This window comes from Protopterus annectens, chromosome 1.part1 (assembly GCF_019279795.1).
Source record: "Protopterus annectens isolate FY-2018-M chromosome 1.part1, PAN1.0, whole genome shotgun sequence".
Lineage (NCBI taxonomy): Eukaryota > Metazoa > Chordata > Ceratodontiformes > Protopteridae > Protopterus > Protopterus annectens.
The window spans coordinates 623,871,880-623,884,322 of NC_056726.1; the positions used below are offsets into that span (position 1 = coordinate 623,871,880).

The 12,443-nt window shown below is 37.0% G+C and overlaps 1 protein-coding gene across 1 annotated transcript in view; it reads right to left on the reverse strand.

Annotated features, from left to right (window-relative positions):
- KCNQ5 (potassium voltage-gated channel subfamily Q member 5) overlaps positions 1-12,443 on the reverse strand; it is a 1,528,448-nt gene that overhangs the window by 344,469 nt on the left and 1,171,536 nt on the right. The window contains exon 7 of the mRNA XM_044077105.1: positions 2,359-2,453. Coding sequence (XP_043933040.1) covers positions 2,359-2,453 — 95 coding nt within the window. The remainder of the gene's footprint in view (positions 1-2,358; positions 2,454-12,443) is intronic.

The window sequence follows — 12,443 nt, forward strand, 5'->3', positions numbered from 1 at the left end:
ACATTTGATTAATAATGCCCGATTTGTATAATATGCTTTAATTTGCATAAGTTACTAAATGGCATCATTACAGCAGTCTGGTTTGAAAGATATCTAGAAAATATGTTTATCTTTGTAGACCAGGCGATGCAATAAAACATAAATGAATGAATGAATAAATAAATAAATAAACAAACAAACAAATAAATAAACATGGTATGGTAATTCTTAGTTTTAGTATCAATGTGTGCATAACCATTTTGTTTAGAATACTTGCATTTGCAGAAATCAGTAAGACCAAATAACTGTAGAAAGTATTCTGACTTGGCCTCGTTCCCATTTCTTTTTTTTTCTTTATTATGAAATCTATATCATAACATTGCAGTTTTTGTGTGCCCCAAAACACAGAGTTTAAAAATGTACACATTTTTTCATAGTTACAAAAAGGTGGATAAAGAGAAACTACAAAAAAGTTATGGTATTAGTTTAAAATCCTACCTTCAGTATTAGAGAGTAGCTAGCCAACACTGTACAATCTGTATTATGAAAACTACCTCAAATTATATAAGAATATTTAATTTCATCATCTTTTAAAAATATGAATTTCAGCACACCACTGTTTAATGTTTATAGGTCTATGCAATACAGAAATAGATTTTATAAATAGTCTTTAATGCTATTAGCAGTGATACAGCTATGTGTGATATTATCAGCACTACTCATTATTGCTCATAAAATGTTGTTGTTGTTGTGTCTTTCGGCTTTACCCGGTTAGGGGTCGCCACAGCGGAACTCCGGTCCGCTAATGATTGGCAGTAGATTTTTACATGCCGAGTTGCCGGCTCTGACGCACAACCTTCAACGAAGGTACGCCCATTCACGCATGTCTCCACACAGAAGACACTCTAGCTGAGAATCAAACAGGACAATGTCTTACTGTGAGGCGACAACGCTACCGCAGCACCATGACTGCAATACATTTATACATGTACTAAATCTAAGTTATATATCACTTAACCTTACGTTGCACATTGTTATGGCCAACTGATCAGCTGAGCTAAGGTGTAAAGAATTTGTTGTTTATTCTCTAGAATGAGATTTATCTAATTTCATTGTATATGTGTAGCTTGTAACTCTTTGTTAATATCAACTAAAATAACTGCAGATGTACAGTTACACGGCACTGAAAATGATTTAATAGGTTCTCAGTGAAAATGGAATGATGATTTTTATCTTTAATAACTTAAATAACTCAGATTCAACTGGGTTAAACTACATGTTATGGGACTGTAGTACTGAAGAGTTTCAAAAACCTTAAGGGATACTCACAGAAAATGATTAAAGCAAATGCTACCATCAAACCCTTAACTTGGGACAATATACATTAAACATCCTTCAAGGAGGGTTGCATAGAATCGGGCCTGTTGTAATGAGGTGCCGTATCAAATGCAACTAAAACCATAGACAAAACCTATGTTTCAAAGAATGGTTTAACAGCCCCTTAAGCATGCTGAGAGCTGTAAAGGTATTTCAGGATTCCGGAAAGGTTTTTCTAGATTATCAAGCATAGGGTGCTGTGATGAGATTTGCCTTTAACTACTTTAGTATATTATATATAGTATCAAAAACAGAATGCTATTTCCTTAGTAAACACTGCAGTCTCCTACAATGAGGTGGATTATTATTTCACCCATTCATGTTAACTGTGTAATATGTTTAATAGTTTATATTCTATAATGTGCTGCACCATCTATATTATATGTTAATGGGTGATTATTTGTAAAAAAATTCTTAATTAAGACAAATTACATTTTATGTTTTAAAAATCTGCCTGTTTATCTTCAGACAATTTGTGTATGATGCTACCATAGGTAATATGAATTATTATAATAGAGCCCCTTCACAAGTAAGTATAGACTACACAGCTTCCATAGTATCACTCTTCTATGTTCATTTTATGTATCAGCTATTTTATGTACCATTGCCTTATAACCTACTTGCTGGTGGCCTTGTTTGTTGTCTTCAGTATGACATAAGGATATTGGTGGTGTTTGGTACCATCAGAGTTGCTGCCTTTGTGTTGTTCTATCAAACTGCAATAATGTCCGATGTAAAAGTACAAGTAGTGAAATTTAACTTTATGGCATAATTTAGGGTTATGTGAGTCACCTTGTCTCCAGTGATGTTAAATAAATGCATGCACATAACATGAGTGGAGCCTGGAAAATATTGCTATTGTCAATGCATGTGACCCTTCAACAACACAACAGGAAAGTGAAAGAAAATTATTAAAATAAAGCATAGACAAAAACACAAAATGATTCCTTTTAAAGCTTAGACAGACATGGAATACACCACCAGCTGCCATTTTGTACCTACTTTGTAGGGCTGCAGGTATGCAAGGCCTTCAAATAAGGCTTCCAGGTAGCAATGGAAACCGATTTCTCATCAGCCGCATAACTACGCCATACACACTACGTGCAGGATATATGATAAAAGAAAACAAGGCCAGAAGAGCAGGGGGGTAAAAACAAAAATTGAAAAGCAGATTAGTAAACCAATACAAATCCTGGGTTCATTCATCATTCACAGTACAAATACATGCCTGAGCGTCGGGAGACTACTTTCGTAATATCTCCAGGTGGCTGTCAGGTATGTTCGGTTGGCATCAGTGGAATAAAATCGCCAAGTAGCCTGGTATAAGGGAAAACAAAAAAGAAGCAAGAAGGAACCATAACATGTGAATGAAAGTGGATGTCATGTAGTCTAAGGGAGGTGCTGCATTTAGTTACTAGTCTTGACAATAGGACTAACCTTTTGACATACACCCTTAAGTAACTTAAAGAACAATGGTAACAATTTTATTTTAATGCTCAGTGCATAATATATTTATGCACTGTAGCATAACTAGGATATGAGACATGATTACACGTGATATTTCAACATTTTACCCAAAAATGAGCATCCAAATTGAGATTCCATTATAATGGATGAATTGAGCTCTGTTACTAATCTGCTCATAGATTCACCCAAAAGCAGCACTGGTAGAATGACTTTTGGACTCTGTATAAAATACTAGTTTCCCTGCCACATGCACACCTGACGATTTTCTCCCAGGAAGACTGAAAAGAAATTATGTTAACAGAAACATAGCTCCCACATTTGCAAAATGAAGTATTTGCATTATTACAACATTAACTTAATATTGTCTGATCCTCAGACATCTGTGACATGCCAGCTTAATATTTTAAATATTTTAATTTTACTACCAGACTTTTCAACTTGCATGGAAAATGTTTCTCCTCTCACTAAGTAACGACAACTGCATGAATACAGGAATTGCGATCACTGACTACATGACGCCAACTCCCTGCCTTAATACATTATATGATCTGATGCAAACGTTTCCTTTTCTCTTTAACATGTACATATCAGTCATGATTCAAGTTGGGAGAACCTCGAACTGTACAGTATAACTTTTCTGAACTGGTCACACTAGGAAGAGAATAAAGACATATCGTCAGTAAACAAGCACAAGGAAAACTGTAATGGCATCCACCTGAATTCGACTGCTGTTCAATCATATCTATCATATCTTCACAGGCAAGCCACCCATTTCAGCAAGAATGAGATGTAGCAAGATGGACTGTGGACAGAAGTGCATTCATCTGTGGTGTGAAGAAGTACAACTTAACAGACGGCCTGCTTTTCTGAAACGAATATATAGTTATGAAGAATTCTTCTGTGATACTTTAATAAGAGTTCTTTTGTACTACTAACCATTTTACTGTCTTTTTTTCCACTTTTTGTTACTACTTGCATTCTTATACTGGAACTCTTTTCCCTTGAGCTAATGATTAAACCAGTACTCTTAGAATGGGTTGTCTACCACTAATTCATTGCTTTCAGTAAGGGTTCGGTTTTGTTTTCTTTTGTCTACATCCTTATAGAGCCTCACTCATAACCTCTCAGCAAAGTGCCCGTGATCCTTGCAGAATGGTGCTCAGGGTTTACCATCTGTATCTATTTACAGTGATGAAATGTTCTGACACATCACCTTTCTAAAGTCTGTATGAGATGACAGACTGTTAATGCAAGAGTGTTGATAAAGAGAAAAAATGATAAGAAATCCTACCCATACTGCACTTAATAAAAGCACCTTGTTTATTACATCACGTCTGGAGGAATGAGCTCTACTCATGGACAGTATCTCCACTCCTAACTGGCATGGTTTTCTTCTCATCTCCATGGCTGAGATATAAGAAATAGGAAATACATGCCCATTAATTATACTTTGTCAGAATCTGGCTGTGGAAACATCTAGTTCTTATCTATCTATCTATCTGTCTGTCTGTCTATCTATCTATCTATCTATCTATCTATCTATCTATCTATCTATCTATATCCACTTCAGTGGAACGAAATTACAGAATCAAAACTTCCTTTACCATGATGCTTCACATTACTGCATTGTGTTACAGGGAATGGAGGCACTTGGCCAACATTCAATGTAAAAACATACAGAAGTATGTCAAACTCACCCACCTCCCGTAACTAAATCTGCCAACTCAGGGATCGTACTACAGTGGGGGAAAAGGGCAAATTTCCCCATGCTGGCAAAGTGCCTCCATTTCCTGTAAAAAATGCAGTAATGTGAACCTCCAGTTTATTCAAACTGAAGTAGACTTATATATATATATATATATATATATATACATACACACACACACACACACGTATATATATATATATATATATATATATCTATATATATCTATATATATATATATATATATATATAGACACACACACACGTGTATATATATATATATATATATATATATATATATATATATATATATATATATATATGTTTATATTTATATAAGGAGCAGACTGGTTGCTTTTCATTGGATGAAAACAGTAATCTGAGAAGCAAGCATTATATGTACCTTATATGTAATGACACTACCTGTGTTAAAGAGTTATTTAATTCATTTCTACCAGATTTTCCTTTTCCTTTCAGCATATACATACCTGGATCAGCCATTTATTTTATGTGATTATTTTTACTTGCTGGCTGTTCTCCATGTTGCTGCCATACTATTACTTAATGACTTATGGCAGGGAACTTTCATTCATATTTATGTAAGTACCCTGTCACCTTCCATACCTTAGCATCGAATGGTGTTCAGATACCATAGCACCTTTTTATTTTGAAATGCTGCATTCCTTTGCTGACCCATTGGTATGTTAGTGCTTCTGTAATAGAGTGTCTGTAACCTCTTTTGTCCCTTGCTCGTCTAATGAGTGTAGATCTATGTATTTACACAGATGTGTCATCTCCTTTAATATACTACTGCTGCACTGTTTCTCTATATTTATGCAGTAATTATTAAATTGTATTCATAAAGCAGGCTTTGGAGTATAAAGAATTAAAGTAACTTCCTCAGTGGAAAGAACACAGCACGTAGCTGTAACACTTTGGTTATTTGCAACCTTGCATTACTTTTTTCACTGTTGTGACATAACACAACTCAATGATCTACTTATGTCCAACAGCAGGATGTAATGCATTCTTTATAAAGGTGTGTAGTCTCATATTGGCAACTCACAGTGACCTTTGCTATTTTACACATGAAATAATGATTTCCTCCCTGCCCTTGTGTCTTATGGTCACTTTTTCTACATACCTTCCATATGACAATTTCACGAAGGAATCATGGAAAAGGAATAACTTCAGATATTGGAGATGGAGTGGTACTGGAATGAAGCATCATAACCATGTATCTGAATATGGTATTCTTGAAGGCAAGGGGTGTGCCACCACATGTTAACTACATTATGCAAAAAAAAAAAAAAAAAGTACTTGTAAATCACGCACCTGAAGATAGTATCATGATTCTGGCTAAGAGTGCAAACTATTTGCTCCAAAAACACTAAAGTTTAAGTGGATTAAAAATGTTTACATGTGTTAAGAACATGACAATGTTGGCAGTGCTTTGTCTGTGCAATACAAATATTTGAAGCACACTTGTGCAGAGCACATACCTCTTCATTTTGCACTATTACTTTTAATCACCTCTGTAGATGTTTGCCTTGCCTGCTAATTTCTGAGTGAACAAGCTAGCAGGTCTTTTTAATATACACGTGTGAAAAATCCAACTTTAACTCTGACAGGGTTGTCCTCAGTAGGTCCATGGACATATGACATAATCCAGTTAGTTTTGTAGACACAGGTGCTTTTTCCCCTTTTCCTATTTCCATGGAAACCATACCCTCTTCAGTTTGGGTCTATATTATAACACTGAAGTCTTACAACTTCGAATGTTATAATATCAAACCCAGTAGAGCAAATGTTGGAAATAGTGAAGCTGCAGAACACCGAATACTTTCCTAGGGAAAGTATTCGGTGGGCCATTTCTGCAGCTTCGCTTTTTCCTCGACTGTGGAGTGAAGGTTACGGACTGGGTTAAGGTAAGTGTGCGAACGAAGGTGAGTGTGTGATTGGGTGCGGGTTAGGTGAGTTAGGGTTAGGGCATGGGTCAGGTAAGTGTGCGATTGTGTAGATGTGAGGGTTAGGGTGGGGTAGGTGAGTTAGGGTTAGGGAGCGGGTAAGGTGAGTGTGTGATAGTGATGGACTTTAGGGTTAGGGTTGGGTTAAGGTAAGTGGATAGCTAGTGGTGTATGTATAGTTTAGTGCAGTGTTTTGTGAAGTGTGTGTGTGGATTATTTATTTTGGTGTGCTTGTGTTGTGTGTATGTTTGTCGGAACAGCAAATGTTTTCCCTGCGAAAAAATTCACTATTCTGACTGTTTGGTTTTCTGGTGTTTCGCTCTACTGGGTTCGATATTATAACATTCGAAGTTGTAAGACTTCGATGTTATAATATAGACCCCTTCAGTTTATGTCAACATGTCCTGTGCCTAATATACAGTAAGGACATATTAACACTCTCTCTGTCTCCATTGTATTACCCATCATTCACACTGTTGCCACCAGAAGCTATGAGTAATGTCAGATTAAGAGAAAAAGATAAAAAACATAAACATCCCAAGTGCTCACATGGTTGTCATATCAGCAGAATTATCAGTGGCTTTAAATGTACTTCCTAAACATGTATCATCATAATGACTGCTGGTGAAGTTGTCAGCCAAATGGAAAAGGATCCTTGAGAACCAGTCCACTTATCTATTTAAGAAATAAGTAAATATAGACAATCTAAACAACTGGATTGCATGGTTTGACCTCTTCCAGAAATGAGGAGATCTGACAGCTTGCCGTGGTTTGAGTATTTCTGAATCCAGTGTTGCCCAGACATGAGCAGCACTGGCTTCTGATAGTCAGCTTGACCTTATTCATGAATGAACCTGCTTAAACATATGCCCCCAGGGCTTTGGCGCAAATAATTTCAAATGTTGGGGGGGGGGGGGTACATCAGGTTGAAAGATCTTCTCCAGGGGAAGTTTCAATAATTCTTAACTGTTATCGTCCTTGTAGTAGGGCAGAGTGACAACCCTGCTGTAGAATGGTTGTTACTCCCTTCTGAATCACATTTCTTTGAATGACACCTAGGTCTCATCTGCTACCTGTACCACACCCCACACCTCTCCTTCAGGAATGAAGTCTGGAGATCAGAGTTTGTGTCAAGTACCTTTGAGTCTCAGTCAGGTTCCTGGGTTTTCATCCCAGGACTGTTATCCTTTTATATGGTAAGCTTTCACCATGTTGAGCACATTCTCTCACCCTCCCTAACAGAGCTCCATTAAGGCTTATGCTGGAGCCCTGTCTAACTGCCACCGCCCTACCACTAGATTTTGGGAGTATGGTTTTGGTTCAAATAAGGAAAAAAAAAACAGAAGGATAATGTTTTGCAACAGATGGCATTCAAAACACTGCCAAAGTGCTGGACCATTTGGCAAATATTGCACAGCACCCATCTTTCCTCCACCAGACAAAAAACCTAGAACCACTGACACAATGGGTGATGAAGTCTATAAAGATGATAACATTACCTCTTCTACCTTTACAAGTATAGTGCTCTCTTATGGTGCCAGTTCTTGAGAAACTGCTTTTTATGTCTTAGTCCTCTGAGTGTAAAGGAAGAGACTTCTCTTGTTTACTAGTAAAGACAGCATCAGTATACCTGACTGTGACTTAGATGTGACAAATGCTGTGGCCGTAACACAAAACATTGTCATTTTCATTCACAGGTGCACATAGTGAAAAGAGTAAAGATGGAATCTTTCCGATATGAGTTTTGACATCTGTTTGGACGCATTGCTCCACAGTGAAGTTCTTTTTTGTGACCGGCACAAACAAAGTTAGTAAGAACTTTCAAGTGTGGGACTCATTGCTATAAAGAATCTGTATACCTCTTCTCCCCTGTGGAGAAATATCAGCTCACTGGTGCTCTCTATATCAGAAACAGTACCCCTCCATTGAGTTTTACCAGGTCTGAAACCAGGCTTCCCATACTGGTTACAGTATAGATCCATATATCGAGAGGAACAGGGCTACTTCCCTTTGTCTTTTGCAGTGTAAGAAAGCATTGTGTCAGATTACTTTGCACTAAACATGTTCCGCCCAGAACACTGTGTTGGGTTAGAAGCTCTCCTCTCAAATGCTTGTGTGAAATATAAGCTTGTTTATCAGAAACAAAGTATTGCATTTTTTTTACCTTGTTTCAGAATGGACCCTGTATCAGTGCACAAAAAGGGATAAGGTTTATATTTGTTTTTTCCAGTCCTTTAAAGTTGGGGGAGGGGACAGCCTACCGAAGATATGAACACCTTCAGGAAACAAATGTGCTATATCAAATTCAGAATGATAAATCTCAATGTCTCTTTTCTGTGTTACCACAAAAAGCTGAATATATCCTACAGGGCTGGCTGATTCTGACTGGAATACCAATGTGCTCTAGAGTTACAGAAGATTTGTCACTTTTGGGATGGGATGGAACACTGCAAGTAAACATAGTTCTAGACTGGTCTGTCCTCAGAATTCCATACATTACCAAAATGTTTTGCTGTTGTAACAACTGCATTCTAGAATGAGAATCTCCAGGTTTCCAATGAAAAACAACCGACTTCTAGAAATCTCATTCAGGGGTTAACTAATTCTGGATTTGTCTTCTGCTGTTTCAGAACATTAGTCTTTCATTGTCTTCATAAACTGGGAGAAGTTTTCCCTCTTTCCAGTGCAGAACATATGCATTATTGGATGACTCTGCATTACAAGCTTTGTAATGTTTTCTTTCATCATGTGTGTGTATGTGGAGCCTGGACTCCCATGGGCATGGAATACTCAGAGTTACAGAATATAAGTCTGGATTTTTCTTTGGCCATTAAAACTAATGGTCAATTACACCTTCTTGATCCTGTTATCCTACATGTATGTGTGGGCCATTCACTGAACTGTTCACTGTCTACATGTATGCGTGGGTCATTCACTGAACTATTCACTGCCGCATGTATGCATGGGTCATTCAATGAACTGTTCACTGCCTGCTGTAGACCACAAATTTTTTGCTGACCTCTTGTTGTTGTTAGGACCTTGTATATAGTACCTTCACTGATGGAGCTCCATTTATTATATTCCTCTGGATTGTTCTTCCATACCTAGTATATTGAGTCCAATTGTCTAGCTTGTATTCCTCTCTGAAGGACTTTGATGGTTCTCTGGGATGGCTTTCAGTCTAGAGTGTTTGAAAATTACAGAAGGGGGAGCCTTCTCATCAATTCTCAAGTGGACCCTGTATGTGACATAATCTGTTAGGAAAATGCATAATAGCAATGTGCATGCTTAGTACATTAAAGGCTTAAAAGGGTTAATACATTTATTCTGTTCATACTGCATGAATCTGCACAGCTATTAGAAACTTAATAAAAGACACTTTATTCTGCTTATGCAATGAAAATATGTGCAGCTACCAGAAACTTAATAAGAGACATTCTATTTCTGCTTATGCCATGAGAAAATGTGCAGCTGCTAAAAGTCTTGATAAAGAAAACAATAGATGTTTGAAAGCTTAAACTATAGTCACCATTACTTGTACCAAAGCTAGAAATGTACCTTGAATCTAGACAAAATGTATCGCATGTATTAGAATTGTACAATGGAAGAATTGAAGAGACAAGGTGGGCCAAAATAAGCCCAAGGCCAGGTTGTTTTTCTCAAATGTTTTTGCAAGACAGCAATAATCTGACCGTGTCAGCAATAAGCCTGGTAACATTTTCTGTGTAACATACAGAAAGCTGTGTCCAACTACGTCAGCAGTAAATTAGTAACATTTTCTATGTGACATGAAGAGAACTGTATAAGAATAATATACTGACCACCAGAAAGTTAGACAAACCTTGTACCTACATGCTTTGTCTCCTTGCTGCAAGTAATAAAGGGTGCCTTGCTTGAACCTAACGTGTATTGATCTTTGAAGATTTTCCTTTTACATAATATCTGGAGGGTTCCTTCTTCTTTGGCCTCTCCTGACCAGCCTGAATAGCCAGCACATAATGTTCAGCTCAGTAAACATGGCCACGGCAGATTATACTCCACTGCAGGGAAGCAGTACGGATATGGGAATGGGCTATAACAAACTACATTATACTAAAAACCAGGGGCAGCTCATAGTATTGGACTGCTGGGCTGCAGTCCCTCAATTCTATAAAAAAAAAAAAAAAAAAGTTTAAATAGTTATTTTTACACACAAGTAGCAGTGTGAACTGCAAAACAGTGTGTAATGTCGAGGATGCGATGATTCATGGAACTTGGAACTGCAAGCATGCATGTTCGAGTTCCACTTTAAAAAAACAAAGGGGGAAAATGTATTTTTCGTTGCCGGTCTGTTTTAAAAACAGTCCTGATAAGGAAGACTGCAGGCATTGATGAATATGTCCAGAAGTCATTGCAGTTTCAACAGCAATAAAGTATAATCTGACTGGACTGTTAAGTTTGCAGCCATGTCTCGTAATCTGAGTACATGATGTGTTAAAGTGGTACTAAACTATTCAGGTAGTCTGTACCTTTACTCAATGAAGACACTGAGACAGTTCTGCTGTTATGACATTCATTTACTGCACACGAGGTTTACAACTAGCTTAACAATGAAAGGTATATACATCAAAATGTACTTCAGCTTAGAATAATCAAAGTCTGTCATACAAAAGAAAAAGTCCCAATCTTTATAGTGTCTTTTCTGCCTGCATCAGCAGTTTTGAGAATTTGCCAGAATAATAAGTCTTTCCTCTCAAGCTGCTCTGCTGACAGTTTGTTTTCCATATCTTAAACATTCTGTTCCTGAAGAATAACTCTTTTAGTCCTTGGCTATCTTGCGTATCATATTGATGAGACAAGCTGCATACAAGAGTTCATCTTGACCTGCTTGTAGATAATAAATTTCACAAGCTGCATAGTTTATGTTGTTGTGTCTTTTGGCTTATCCCGTTTAGGGGTCGCCACAGTGGAACTCCGGTCCGCTAATGTTTGGTAGTGGATTTTTACGTGCCGAGTTACCAGCCCTGATGCACAACCTTCAATGAAGGCACGTCCATTCACGTATGCCTCCACACAGAAGATGCTCTAGCTGAGAATCAAACGGGACGACGTCTTGCTGTGAGGTGACAACGCTACCACAGCACCACTACCGCGGGTAAGCTGCATAGTTTATAAGAGATAAAATAGTTTACTTCTGATTCTTATTAACAATGAATGCCAAGCTATATGTTTTTGCCAAGTTAGTTAACTGCGTGCACTGTACACACTGAAATGCAAAACATTTATTTTACATTTTCAGAAAAAATCCACTGAAGTCCATTTTAACCTGTTCTTTACTCTCACAATTCCCTCTTTTCATTTAAAAGCAGAAAATGACTGTTCATTTTCAACTTTAGTTGTACACACTGAAACCTTTGCCAGTTTATCTAGGTTAACCATCATGATTTGTTGAATTCTATAAGTTTTTCGCAAATGACAACTTAAGTAGCAATTCCAGATAGTTAGTATGGCTATAATGCCTAACACTACTAATACAGGATGTATCAACCAACTTAACAGTTTTTTTCCTGATTTTGATCAATCAGTAAAGATATCCCACCAACTGTGAGCAGTGTCTTTTTGGTCTTTCAGCCATACTAAGTAGTTTATCTTTTGCAATAATGGTTAATGCCTCATAATACAGAATACTTTTATTTCTTTTTTCCAATTACGGTCTGAGAATTTTAGTATTGTTCATTATGTTTTTTAAATTATCCAAGGATACAGATATATTGGGAAGCTGTATTAAGTCATAATTCCAGTTCTTGGAAATATTCACTTCTATGGGCTCAGTAAACACATAGCTCTTATTATTCCATTGAAGGAAAATAAAGTGATAAACATCCTACAAAAGGTAATTTTATATTATTACCTACATCTTGATCTGTAACTAGACAAATATGCTGAGGAGCCACTTCTATAAATAGTCC